Source organism: Hoplias malabaricus, chromosome 4 (assembly GCF_029633855.1).
Source record: "Hoplias malabaricus isolate fHopMal1 chromosome 4, fHopMal1.hap1, whole genome shotgun sequence".
NCBI classification, from domain to species: domain Eukaryota; kingdom Metazoa; phylum Chordata; class Actinopteri; order Characiformes; family Erythrinidae; genus Hoplias; species Hoplias malabaricus.
Genome location: NC_089803.1, coordinates 3,238,948 through 3,253,581, shown reverse-complemented (window position 1 = coordinate 3,253,581; position 14,634 = coordinate 3,238,948). Strand labels below are relative to the sequence as shown.

Genomic DNA, 14,634 nt, shown 5'->3' with positions numbered 1-14,634 from the left:
CACTGCAGAAACAACACGAGCACTTAATACTATAGCTGATTCAACTGCAGGAGCAATGCCAGCACTGACAACTACAGCTGAATCCACAGCAGCAGCAATGCCAGCACTGACTACTACAGCTGATTCCACTGCAGAAGCAATGCCGACACTGCATACTACAGCTGAATCCACTGCAGGAGCAATGCCAGCACTGAAAACTACAACTGAATCTACTGTAGCAGGATTGCCATCACTGACTACTACAGCTGAATCCATTGCAGGAGAAATTCCAACACTGACTACTACAGCTGAATCCATTGCAGGAGCAATGCCAGCACTGAATACTACAGCTGAATCCACTGCCGGAACAACACCAGCACTGCCTACTACAGATGAATCCACTGTAGGAGCAATACCAGCACTGTCTACTATAGCTAAATTTATTGCAGGAACAACACGAGCACTTAAGACTACAGCTGAATCCATGGCAGGAGGAACGCCAGCACTGACAACTACAGCTAAATCCACTGCAGAAAGAATGCCAGCACTTACAACTACAGCAGAGTCCACTGCAGCAGCAATGCCAGCACTGACTACTACAGCTGAATCCACTGCAGGACGAATGCCAGCACTGACTGCTACAGCTGAATCCACTGCAGGAACAACACCAACAATGACTACTACAGATGAATCTACTGCAGGGACAACCCCAGTACTGCTTACTACAGCTGAATCCACTGCAGGAGGAATGCCAGTACTTACTACTACAGCTGAATCCACTGCAGGAGCAATACCAGCACTGACTACCACAGCTGAATCCACTGCAGGGACAACAATAGTACCGACTACCACAGCTGAATCCACTGCAGGGACAACAACAGTACTGACAACCACAGCTGAATCCACAGCAGGAGCAATGCCAGCACTGACAACCACAGCTGAATCCACAGCAGGAGCAATGCCAGCACTGACTACTACAGCTGAACCTACTGCAGGAACAATGCCAGCACTGGCTACTACAGCTGAATCCACTGCAGAAACAACACCAGAAATGATTACTGCAGCTGAATCTACTGCAGGAGCAATGCCAGCACTGACCTCTACAGCTGAATCCACTGTAGGAGCAATGCCATCACTGACAACTACAGCTGAATCAACTGTAAGAGGAATGCCATCAATGACTACTACAGCTGAATCCACCACAAAAACAACACAAGCACTTAATCATACAGCTGAATCCACTGCAGGAACAACACCAGCACTGAATGCTGCACCTGAATCCACTGCAGAAATAATACTAGCATTGACAACTACAGCTGAATCCACTGCAGAAATAACACTAGCATTGACAACTACAGCTGAATCCACTGCAGGAACAACACCAGTATCAACTAATACAGTTAAATCCACTGAAGGAGGAATTCCAGTACTGATTACTACAGCTGAATCCACTGCAGGAGCAATGCCAGCACTGACTACTACAACTGAATCCACCGCAGAAACAGCACCAGGAATGATTACTACAGCTGAATCTACTGCAGGAGCAATGCCAGCACTGACCACTACAGCTGAATCCACTGTAGGAGGAATGCCATCACAGACTACTACAGCTGAATCAATCACAGATACAACACGAGCATTTAATACTACAGCTGAATCCACTGCCGGGACAACCCCAGTACCGATTACTACAGCTGAATCTACAGCAAGAGGAATGCCATCAATGACTACTACAGCTGAATCCACTGCAGAAACAACACCAGTACTAATTACTACACCTGAATCCACTGCAGGAGGAATGCTAGCACTGACTACTACAGCTGAACCTACTGCAGGAACAAAAGGAACACTTAATACTTCAGCTGAATACACTGCAGGAGCAATGCCAGCACTGGCTACTACAGCTGAATCCACTGCAGAAACAACACTAGAAATGATTACTGCAGCTGAATCCACTGTAGGAGCAATGCCATCACTGACATCAACAGCTGAATCAACTGTAAGAGGAATGCCATCAATGACTACTACAGCTGAATCCACCACAAAAACAACACAAGCACTTAATAATACAGCTGAATCCACTGCAGGAACAACACCAGCACTGAATGCTGCACCTGAATCCACTGCAGAAATAATACTAGCATTGACAACTACAGCTGAATCCACTGCAGAAATAACACTAGCATTGACAACTACAGCTGAATCCACTGCAGGAACAACACCAGTATCAACTAATACAGTTGAATCCACTGAAGGAGGAATTCCAGCAGTGACTACTACAGCTGAATCTACTGCAGGAACAACACCAAAACTGACTACTACAGATGAATCCACTGCCGGAATAACCCCAGTACTGATTACTACAGCTGAATCCACTGCAGGAGCAATGCCAGCACTGACTACTACAACTGAATCCTCCGCAGAAACAGCACCAGGAATGATTACTACAGCTGAATCTACTGCAGGAGCAATGCCAGCACTGACCACTACAGCTGAATCCACTGTAGGAGGAATGCCATCACAGACTACTACAGCTGAATCAACCACAGATACAACACGAGCATTTAATACTACAGCTGAATCCACTGCCGGAACAACCCCAGTACCGATTACTACAGCTGAATCTACAGCAAGAGGAATGCCATCAATGACTACTACAGCTGAATCCACTGCAGGAACAACACCAGCACTGAATACTACATCTGAATCAACTGCAGAAATAACACTAGCATTGACAACTACAGCTGAATCCACTGCAGGAACAACACCAGTATCAACTAATACAGCTGAATCCACTGGAGGAGGAATTCCAGCACTGACTACTATTGCTGAATCCAATGCAGGAACAATGTCAGCACTGACTACTATAGCTGAATCCACTGCAGAAACAGCACGAGCACTTAAAAATACAGCTGAATCCACTACAGAAGCAGTACCAGCATTGATTACTACAGCTGAATCCACTGCAGGAACAACACCAGCAGTGACTACTACAGATGAATCCACTGTAGGAGGAATACCAGCACCGTATACTACAGCTGAATCCACTGCAGGAACAACACGAGCACTTAAGACTACAGCTGAATCCACTGCAAGAGTAATGCCAGCACTGATTACTACAGCTGAATCCACTGCAGGAGGAATGCCAGTACTGACTACTACAGATGAATCCACTGCCGGAACAACCCCAGTACCGATTACTACACCTGAATCCACTGCAGGAGCAATGCCAGCACTGACTACTACAGCTGAATCCACTTCTGGAAAAACCCCAATTCCGATTACGACAGCTGAATCCACTGCAGAAGGAATGCCGGCACTGACTACTACAGCTGAGTCTAATGCAGGAACAAGAGGAACACTTAATACTACAGCTGAATCCACTGCAGGAGCAATGCCAGCACTAACTACTACAGCCCAATCCACTGCAGGAGCAATGGCAGCACTGACTACTACAGCTGAATCCACTGCAGAAACAACAACAGCACCGAATACTACAGCTGAATACACTGCAGAAACAATGCCTGCACTGAATACTACAGCTCAATCCATTGCACTAGGAATGCCAGCACTGATTACAAAAGCTGAATCCACTGCAAGAGCAATGCCAGCACTCACTACTACAGCTGAATCCACCGCAGAAACAACATCAGCACTGACTACCACAGCTGATTCCAGTACAGAAGCAACAACAGCAGCGCATACTACAGCTGGATCCACTGCAAGAGCAATGCCAGCACTCACAACTACAGCTGAATCCACTGCAGGAACAACACCATTACTGAATACTACAGATGAATCCACTGCAGGAACAACAGAAACAACAATAGCAACGCATACTACAGCTGAATCCACTGCAGGAGCAATGCCAGCACTGACTACTACAGCTCAATTCACTGCAGTAGGAATACCAGCACTGACTGCTACAGCTGAATCTACTGCAGGAACAACAGGGACACTTAATACTACTGCTGAATCCACTGCAAGAGCAATGCCAGCACTCACTACTACAGCTGAATCCACTGCAGGAGCAATGCCAGCACTGACTACTACAGCTGAATCCACTGCAGGATTAACACCATCACTGACTACTACAGCTGAATCCACGACAGAAACAACACAAGCACTTGACACCACAGTTGAATCCACTGCAGGAACAACAACACCACTGACTACTACAGCTGAATTCATTGTAGGAGGAATGCCAGGGCTGACTACTACAGCTGAATCCACTGAAGGAGGAATGCCAGCACTGACTACTACAGCTGAATCCACTGCAGGAGCAATGCCAGCACTAATTACTATAGCTAAATCCACAGCAGGAAAAACACCAGCAGTGACTACTACACCTGAATCCACTGCGGAAATAACACTAGCATTGACAACTACAGCTGAATCCAATGCAGGAACAACACCACTACCCACTAATACAGCTGAATACACTGCAGGAGGAATTCCAGCATTGACTACTACAGCTGAATCCACTGCAGGAGCAATGCCAGCACTGACTAGTACAGCTGAATCCACTGCAGGAACAACACCAACACTGCCTACTACAGAAGAATCCACTGCAGGAGCAATGCCAACACTGACTTCTACAGCTGAATCCATTAAACAAAACACACCAACACTGACTACTACAGCTGAATCCACTGCAGAAATAACACCAGCACTGACTACCACAGCTGATTCCAGTACAGAAGCAACAACAGCAGCGCATACTACAGCTGGATCCACTGCAGAAGGAATGCCAGCACTGAATACTACAGCTGAATCCACTGCACTAGGAATGCCAGCACTGACTACTACAGCTGAATCCACTGCAAGAGCAATGCCAGCACTCACAACTACAGCTGAATCCACTGCAGGAACAACACCATTACTGAATACTACAGATGAATCCACTGCAGGAACAACAGAAACAACAATAGCAACGCATACTACAGCTGAATCCACTGCAGGAGCAATGCCAGCACTGACTACTACAGCTCAATTCACTGCAGTAGGAATACCAGCACTGACTGCTACAGCTGAATCTACTGCAGGAACAACAGGGACACTTAATACTACTGCTGAATCCACTGCAAGAGCAATGCCAGCACTCACTACTACAGCTGAATCCACTGCAGGAGCAATGCCAGCACTGACTACTACAGCTGAATCCACTGCAGGAACAACACCATCACTGACTACTACAGCTGAATCCACGACAGAAACAACACAAGCACTTGACACCACAGTTGAATCCACTGCAGGAACAACAACACCACTGACTACTACAGCTGAATTCATTGTAGGAGGAATGCCAGGGCTGACTACTACAGCTGAATCCACTGCAGGAGAAATGCCAGCCCTAATTACTATAGCTAAATCCACAGCAGGAAAAACACCAGCAGTGACTACTACACCTGAATCCACTGCGGAAATAACACTAGCATTGACAACTACAGCTGAATCCAATGCAGGAACAACACCACTACCCACTAATACAGCTGAATACACTGCAGGAGGAATTCCAGCATTGACTACTACAGCTGAATCCACTGCAGGAGCAATGCCAGCACTGACTAGTACAGCTGAATCCACTACAGGAACAACACCAACACTGCCTACTACAGAAGAATCCACTGCAGGAGCAATGCCAACACTGACTTCTACAGCTGAATCCATTGAACAAAACACACCAACACTGACTACTACAGCTGAATCCACTGCAGAAATAACACCAGCACTGTTTACAACAGCTGAATCCACTGCAGGAACAACACCACTACTTACTACTACAGCTAGATCCACTGCAGGAATTGCAACAGCATTATCTACCAGAGTTGATTCCACTGCAGGAGCAATGCAAGCACTGATTACTACAGCTGATTCCATTGCAGGAACAACACCACCGCTTACTGCTAAAGCTGAATTTACTGCAAAAACAACACAAGTACTTACTACTACAGCTCAATCTACTGCAGGAACAGCACCAGAACTGACTACAACAGCTGAATACACTGCAGGAACAACACCAATACTGGCTACTACAGCTGAATTCACTGTAGGAACAACACCAGCATTGACTACAGCAGTTGAATTCACTGCAGGAACAGCACCAAGACTGGCTACTACAGCTGAATCCACTGTACAAACAACACCAACACTGGCTACTACAGATGAATCCTCTGCAGGACCAAAAGAAGCATTTACTACTACAACTGAATCCACTGTAGAAACAACACCAAGACTGATGACTACAGCTGAATCCACTTCAGGAACTACACCAACACTGACTTCTAGAGATGAATCCACTTCAGGAACAATGCCAGCATTGACTACTACAACTGATTACACTGTACGAACCACACCAACACTAGCTTCTACAGCTGAATCCATAGCAGGATCAACACCAACACTGACTACTACAGCTGACTCCACTGTAGGAGCAATGCCAGCATTTACTACTACAGCTGATTCCACTGTACGAACAACAACAACACTGGCTACTACAGCTGAATTCACTGCAGGAACAACACCAAAACTGACTTCTACAAATGAATCAACTGCAGGAGCAATGCCAGCACTGACTACTACAACTGATTCCTTTGCAGAAACAACACAACTGCTTACTACTAAAGCTGAATCCACTGCAAAACGAACACAAGCACTTATTACTACAGCTGGATCCACTGCAGGAACAGCACCAACACTGACTACTACAGCTGAATCCACTGTACGACCAACACCAACACTGACTACAACAGCTCAATCCACTGTACGAACAATGCCAACACTGACTACTATAGCTGAGTCCACTGCAGGAACAACACCACAGCTGAATCCTACAGTTGACAGGGAATCTGCAGGGAAAACAACACAAGCACTGCCGACTACAGCTGAATCCACTGCAGAAACAACGCCAGCACTGACTTCAACAGCTGAATATACCGCAGGAACAACACCAACACTAGCTACTACAGCTGAATCCACTGTAGGAACAACACCAACACTGACTACAACAGCTGAATATACTGCAGGAACAACACCAACACTGGGTACTACATCTGAATCCACTGTAGGAACAACACCAACACTGACTACTACAGCTGAATATACTGCAGGAACAACACCAACACTGGCTACTACAGCTGAATCCACTGTAGGAACAACAGCAACACTGGCTACTACAGCTGAATCCACTGTAGGAACAACACCAAAACTGGCTACTACAGCTGAATATACTGCAGGAACAACACCAACATTGACTACTACAGCTGAATCCACTGTAGGAACAACACCAACACTGATTACTACAGCTGAATATACTGCAGGAACAACACAAACATTGGCTACTACAGCTGAATCCACTGTAGGAACAACACCAACACTGACTACTACAGCTGAATATACTGCAGGAACAACACCAACACTGGTTACTACAGCTGAATCCACTGTAGGAACAACACCAACACTGGCTACTACAGCTGAATATACTGCAGGAACAACACCTACACTGGCTACTACAGCTGAATCCATTGTAGGAGCAACACCGACACTGACTACTACAGCTGAATATACTGCAGGAACAACACCAACACTGGGTACTACAGCTGAATACACTGTAGGAACAACACAAACACTGGCTACTACAGCTGAATATACTGCAGGAACAACACCAACACTGGCTACTACAGCTGAATCCACTGTAGAAACAACACCAGTACTGGCTATTGCAGCTGAATATACTGCAGGAACAACACCAACATGGACTACTACAGCTGAATCCACTGTAGGAACAACACCTACACTGGTTACTACATCCGAATCCACTGTAGGAACAACACCAACACTGACTACTACAGCTGAATATACTGCAGGAACAAAACTAGCATTGACTACTACAGCTGAATTCACTGCAGGAACAACACCAACACTGACTAGTACAGCTGAATCCACTTCAGGAACAACACCAACAGTGGCTACTACAGGTGAATCCACTGCAGGAACAACACTGTCACTGACAACTACAGCTGAATCCACTGCAGGAACAACACTGTCACTGACTACTACAGCTGAATCCACTGCAGGAACAACACTAGCATTGACTACTACAGCTGAATCAATCGCAGGAACAACACAAAAACAGATTACAACAGCTGAATCCACTGCAAGAGCAACACTAACACTGACTACTACAACTGAATCCACTGCAGGAACAACACCAGCACTGACTATTACAGCTGAATCCACAGCAGGAACAACACCAACATAGACAACTACAGCTGAATCCACTGCAGAAACAATCACACACGCACACACACACACACAGAGAACACACAACTTTAAACAAATGAAACTCCACTGATACAACACACACACACACACACACACACAGAAATCACAACTTTAAACCAACGGCACAACACACACACCAGCACTGCTCCAGCTGAATCCACAACTACAGCTGAATCCACTGCAGAAACAATACAAACACTGACTACTACAGCTTTATCCAATGCAGGAGCAATGCCAGCACTGACTACTACAGCTGAAACCACTGCAGGAGCAATGCCAGCACTGACTACTACAGCTGAATCCACTGCAGGAAAAACACCAAAACTGACTACTACAGATGAATCCACTGCCGGAACAACCCCAGTACCGATTAGTACAGCTGAATCCAATGCAGGAGGAAAGCCAACACTGACTACTACAGCTGAATCTACTGCAGGAATAACAGGAACATTTAATACTACAGCTGAATCCACTGCAGGGGCAATGCCAGCACTGACTACCACAGCTGAATCCACTGCAGGGACAACAACAGTACCGACTACCACAGCTGAATCCACTACAGAAACAAAACCAGCACTGACTAACACAGCTGAATCCACTGCAGGAGCAATGCTAGCAGTGACTACTATGGCTGAATCTACTGCAGGAACAACAGGACCACTTAATACTACAGCTGAATTCACTGCAGGAGCAATGCAGCTGAATCCACTGCAGGAGCAATGCCAGCACTGATTACTACAGATTAATCCACTGCAGGAAAAACCCCAGTACCGATTACTACAGCTGAATCCATGGCAGAAGGAATGCCGGCATTGACTACTACAGCTAAATCTACTGCAGGAACAACAGGGACACTTAATACTACAGCTGAATCCACTGCAAGAGCAATGCCAGCACTCACTACTACAGCTGAATCCACTGCAGTAACAACACCACTACTGAATACTACAGATGAATTTACTACAGGAACAACCCCAGTATCGATTACTACACCTGAATCCACTGCAGAAGGAATGCTGCACTGACTACTACAGCTGAATCTACTGCAGGAACAACAGGGACATTTAATACTACAGCTGAAACCACTGCAGGAGCAATGCCAGAACTAACTACTACAGCCCAATCCACTGCAGGAGCAATGCCAGCACTGACTACTACAGCTGAATCCACCGCAGAAACAACAACAGCACCGCATACTACAGCTGAATCCACTGCAGAAGCAATGCCAGCACTGACTACTACAGCCCAATCCACTGCACGAACAACACCAACACTGACTGCTACAGCTGAATCAACAGCAGGAACAACACCAGCACTGACTTCAACAGCTGAACATACTGCAGGAACAACACCAATATTGGCTACTACAGCTGAATCCACTGTAGGAACAACACCAACACTGACTACTACAGCTGAATATACTGCAGGAACAACACCAACACTGGCTACTACAGCTGAATCCACTGTAGGAACAACACCAACACTGACTACTACAGCTGAACATACTGCAGGAACAACACCAACATTGGCTACTACAGCTGAATCCACTGTAAGAAAAACACCAACTCTGACTACTACAGCTGAGTCCACTGTAGGAGCAACAACAACACTGACTACTACAGCTGAATCCACTGCAGGAACAAATGTAGCATTGACTGCTACAGCTGAATTCACTGGAGGAACAACACCAACACTGACTAGTACAGCTGAGTCCACTTCAGCAACACCAGCACTGACAACTACAGAAGACTCCTATGCAGGAACAACACCAGCACTGACTACTACAGCTGAATCCACTGCAGGAACAACACCAACAGTGGCTACTACAGTTGAATCCACTGCAGGAACAACACTATCACTGACTACTACAGCTGAAACCACTGCAGGAACAAAACTAGCACTGACTACTACAGCTGAATATACTGCAGGAACAACACCAACATTGGCTACTACAGCTGAATCCACTGTAAGAACAACACCAACTCTGACTACTACAGCTGAGTCCACTGTAGGAGCAACAACAACACTGACTACTACAGCTGAATCCACTGCAGGAACAAATGTAGCATTGACTGCTACAGCTGAATTCACTGGAGGAACAACACCAACACTGACTAGTACAGCTGAGTCCACTTCAGCAACACCAGCACTGACAACTACAGAAGACTCCTATGCAGGAACAACACCAGCACTGACTACTACAGCTGAATCCACTGCAGGAACAACACCAACAGTGGCTACTACAGTTGAATCCACTGCAGGAACAACACTATCACTGACTACTACAGCTGAATCCACTGCATGAACAAAACTAGCACTGACTACTACAGCTGAAACCACTGCAGGAACAACACAAAAACAGAGTACTACAGCTGAATCCACTGCAAGAGCAACACCAGCACTGACTGCTACAACTGAATCCACTGCAGGAACAACACCAGCACTGACTATTACAGCTGAATCCCCTGCAGGAACAACACCAACACAGACAACTACAGCTGAATCCACTGCAGAAACAACCACACACACACACACACACACACACACACAGAAAGAGAGAGAGAGAGAGAACACAGAACTTTAAACAGACGAAACTTCACTGATACAACACACTCACTCTCACACTGAGCACTACAGCTGAATCCAATGCAGGAACAACACCAACACTGACTAGTACAACTCATTCTATTGCACTGCAGGAACTGCAGACTACTGCAGCTGAAATATGTAGTAAAAACACCACAACTTGGTGAATCCACTGCAGCAGCAACAAAAGCACAGACTAATACAAGTGACTCCCATCATGGAATAACACCAACATGGAGTACAGCTGAAACCATTTCAGAAACAACACCAGAATTCTTACAGAGAATCCACTGCAGAAACATCAGCAACACTGACTACTACAGCTGAATGCACTGCAGGAACAACACCACCACTGAGTAATACAGCTTAAACCATTGCAGGAACTGCATCAGCAATAACTACTACAGCTGAAATTACTACAGGTAGAACACCAGCACTGACTACTATAGATGAATCCACTGCAGGAACAGTACCAACACTGACTACTATGTTTAATTTCACTGCAGGAACAACACCAGCACCTACTTCTACAGCTGTATCTACTGAAGCAACAACACCAGCACTGAATACTACATTGGAATCCACTGGAGGAACAACATCAACAACAATTACCACAGCTGAATCTGCTGCAGTAGTAACAGCAATATTGAAGAGTAAACCTGAATACAATCCAGGAACAATATCATTAGTAACTACTACAGCTTAATCCACTGCAGAAACAATACCAGGTGAGTCCTCCAGACTTCTGCCTTTCTGTGACTTCTGCATTTGGCGGCATCTAAGCTTGAGATGTCCTCTGGATTATAGCCTATATCAAGTATCTTAAGATAGTGCTTTATGACTTGGGGTCATTGTCAAGCTGCAAAGATAAAATTGGGACCAGTCCTCCCTGATGGGACTTCATGGTGGAGTATTATCTGCCATATTTCTTATGAGTAAAGAGGGCATTCATTTTGACCCAGTCATTAACTCCATATTTCACCAGAAATTAAATCACCAACCCACAGGGAACCTTCACATGTGTCACTGTTGAAGTAAAAGGCTGATCTATGCAGCCCTCGCCAGCCTTTTAGTGGACAAACTGCCTTTATTTTGAGCCATAAATTCTAAGTTTTGACTCATCTGTCCAAAGCACTGACTGCTACTGTACTGCTGACTAGGCCTTGTGTTTTTGTTCATGAGGAAGTCATTTGTTTTTTTTTTTCTCCCTCTGAGCCATGGGTTTTTCAATGCAGCTCTTCCATGAACACCACTTCTGACAAGACATCCCAGGACAGTGTATTAGAGTACCAGTTTCCAGTGGCTTTTGCCTCTTCTGGGCTAAGATCCATGCTGGACATCTGATTTCAAAGAGAAGTAAACCTGAGGTATTTCATGTCTAAACAAGTTTTCACAACTAAAATCTCTGAAACTACAAACACAGACTACTACAGCTGAAGCCAATGCAGAAAGAACAAGTAAGACCAAATCTGCAAAATCTGGTTTTAAATCCCCAGCTGAAACAATCAGTAATGCAAAACGTTTTTCTATGTTTTCTACAGTTTCATGTGAAAGAAAGAATCCAGAGGATGCATCAATGGAGCATTTGTCCACTGCAAGAACATCATCTCAACAACACAAGCTCCCCACTTACACAACCTTTAAATTAGGAGAAGGTGTCTTTCATATTACAACTGTTATACCTCCTGAAATTAGCACAGAGTGTTAAAAACCACTTCCACAGACTCAACAACAGTAACAACAATATCAAACATCAGTATAGCAAATGCATTGACTTCAGGAACAACAACTGAGCCTATAACAACCACTACACCAGCTGCAAAAAAAAAAAAAAAAAACATCAATACATGCAAGAAGCACATTGACCAGTTCTACTGCAGCTTCCTTCACAGCAACAAATATTACATTATAAAAGAACTGCTTACACTCCAACTGCTGTAACACATGAAATATGAACCACTGCAATAAACTCATCAACAACATCAACGACACAAACTGCAACTACTGCCAATTTATCCTTTGCATTAAAGACAATACAATCTACAACAACAACTACAGTACCAGTCAAATGTTTGGACACATCTCATTAGTGATTGGTGGAATAGAGCTGGTCACTGTATAGAACTGTGTACCAGCCCCTACCTGTACACAACCCAAGTCACGGTCTCAGACACATAAGGAAGGGAGCGGTTCTACAAATTAACTCTCGACGAGACCACAGCTGTTCACTGAAAACCGTTCCAGGTGATGACCTCATGAAGCTGACTGAGAGAAAATGTGTGAAGCTGTCATCAAAGCAACAGGGGGCTACTGTGAAGAGTCTAAAGTATAAAACATATTCTGGTTTGTTTAACACTTTTTTGTTTACTACATAATTCCATATGTTTTCCTTCATAGTAAAAGCCACTGAATGAGAAGATGTACAAATTTTTGACTGATGCTGTACATTCACAGCATGTGGAAAACACCCCAAAACAAAGGAACACCCCACCCTGCCACCCCCCTGAGTGGTGTGTCCAAACCTTTGCAAGAAAAGCCACAAAAACAACAATCTTGTCAATAGCTGCAACAATCTCATCAACAAACACATCAGCATATATTCTTCAGCTTCCTTCACTGCAACAACATTTAAATTAGAATGAGGTTCTCCTTCAACTACATCAAGTGTTATAACTCCTGCATCAAACCATCTGTGATGAGCTTGGGCCCAAAGAACTCATTAGAAGTTCCAAATATATTTGATATATGAGTTTCTATGCATTTCTTAATGCAGTGGCAGACTCAGTTAAGTAATAACAGATTTTTGAGGTCCTCTCAAACCCATGTGGCTATATATAGAGAGATCAAAACTGGTGTCCAGCTTTATACGAAATGGACTGGTATTTATCAAGATTTACATGATATCACAATATCGAGCATGTTATATGACAATAGGTATACATTATTAGCAATCTTGCAAAATTTTATGTTTGAACTGATTTCCAATTCTCTCATGAAGTTTCGCATAAAGTGATATGCAAAAACTGTTTAGAGTTGGTGAATGTGTCTTTTATATTATTTATATTCATCTGGGTATAGTGGTGATCACTCTTATTTTGGTCCTTTGCACCTGTTTTACAGGCATCAGGTAATTTTTTTTTCTTATACACTGCTGGTCAACAGTTTGGACAGATCTTCTCATTAGTCATTGGCAGAAAAGGGCTATGCACTATAGAACTGTTTACCAGCCTTACCTTTCTATGAAGTGGTCACAAACTTAAGGTGGAAGCCTAAATAAAATGGCTGATTTTCTTCATTCATTCATTCATTCATTCATTATTTTAACCGCTTATACAGTTCAGGGTCGCAGTGGGTCCAGAGCCTACCTGGAATCATTGGGCGTAAGGCGGGAACACACCCTGGAGGGGGCGCCAGTCTTTTGGCTGATTTTAATAATGAGGAATTTTTTTAAAGGTGGCTGGCAAAATATAATGCGAGATTTTTAAATGTGGTATTTATTTTAATGTGACCATTTCAGAGAAGTGGTTATTTGGTTAAAATATCAATCTGTAATATAATTTATATACTTGGTCATAAAATGTCCAGGGTATATAGTCATGGCTTAAGGAGACAGGCTAGATTGAACACTAACATCGCTGAGAGCTGTGCTAGAGCAGTATATTCTCTTTGAAAAGTGCATATTCCTATGTAAATATGTTGATTGTGGCACATTCTTTTGGCGATTATGTTACAGAGTTCTTAAACTCATCTCTTGCTTGTTCGTTTAGTTTTCCTCAAACTGGCACC

General features: G+C 44.3%; 3 protein-coding genes and 1 long non-coding RNA gene across 4 annotated transcripts; all 4 read left to right on the top strand.

Annotated features, from left to right (window-relative positions):
- The first annotated feature begins 517 nt into the window (after positions 1-517).
- On the top strand, positions 518-3,302 carry LOC136694090 (uncharacterized). Its single transcript, XM_066667458.1, has 2 exons — positions 518-1,405; positions 3,270-3,302. The coding sequence occupies exons 1-2, from the start codon at positions 518-520 to the stop codon at positions 3,300-3,302; spliced, it is 921 nt and encodes a 306-aa protein (XP_066523555.1).
- An 878-nt stretch (positions 3,303-4,180) lies between these two features.
- On the top strand, positions 4,181-6,680 carry LOC136694089 (mucin-22-like). Its single transcript, XM_066667457.1, has 4 exons — positions 4,181-4,673; positions 4,791-5,778; positions 6,364-6,448; positions 6,579-6,680. Exons 1-4 carry the CDS (start codon positions 4,181-4,183, stop codon positions 6,678-6,680), a joined length of 1,668 nt encoding a protein of 555 aa, XP_066523554.1.
- A 71-nt stretch (positions 6,681-6,751) lies between these two features.
- On the top strand, positions 6,752-10,567 carry LOC136694087 (mucin-22-like). Its single transcript, XM_066667456.1, has 3 exons — positions 6,752-7,955; positions 9,984-10,116; positions 10,198-10,567. The coding sequence occupies exons 1-3, from the start codon at positions 6,752-6,754 to the stop codon at positions 10,565-10,567; spliced, it is 1,707 nt and encodes a 568-aa protein (XP_066523553.1).
- A 796-nt stretch (positions 10,568-11,363) lies between these two features.
- LOC136693708 (uncharacterized) lies at positions 11,364-13,769 on the top strand. The gene is made up of 3 exons (XR_010802094.1): positions 11,364-11,576; positions 12,064-12,305; positions 12,390-13,769. It is a non-coding gene; the product is annotated as an uncharacterized lncRNA (long non-coding RNA).
- The last annotated feature ends 865 nt before the right edge of the window (positions 13,770-14,634 follow it).

Coding starts and splice junctions, on each gene's coding strand:
- LOC136694087 (XM_066667456.1), top strand. CDS start 6,752: ATGCCAACACTGACTACTATAGCTGAGTCCACTGCAGGAACAACACCA. Junction 7,956..9,983: donor ACCAACAGTGGCTACTACAG/GTGAATCCACTG, acceptor AGTCCACTTCAG/CAACACCAGCACTGACAACT. Junction 10,117..10,197: donor TCCACTGCAGGAACAACACT/ATCACTGACTAC, acceptor TGCAGGAACAAC/ACCAACATTGGCTACTACAG.
- LOC136694089 (XM_066667457.1), top strand. CDS start 4,181: ATGCCAGGGCTGACTACTACAGCTGAATCCACTGAAGGAGGAATGCCA. Junction 5,779..6,363: donor ACTACAGCTAGATCCACTGC/AGGAATTGCAAC, acceptor AGCTGAATCCAT/AGCAGGATCAACACCAACAC. Junction 6,449..6,578: donor CTACTACAGCTGATTCCACT/GTACGAACAACA, acceptor ATTCCTTTGCAG/AAACAACACAACTGCTTACT.
- LOC136694090 (XM_066667458.1), top strand. CDS start 518: ATGCCAGCACTTACAACTACAGCAGAGTCCACTGCAGCAGCAATGCCA. Junction 1,406..3,269: donor CCACTGAAGGAGGAATTCCA/GTACTGATTACT, acceptor CGATTACGACAG/CTGAATCCACTGCAGAAGGA.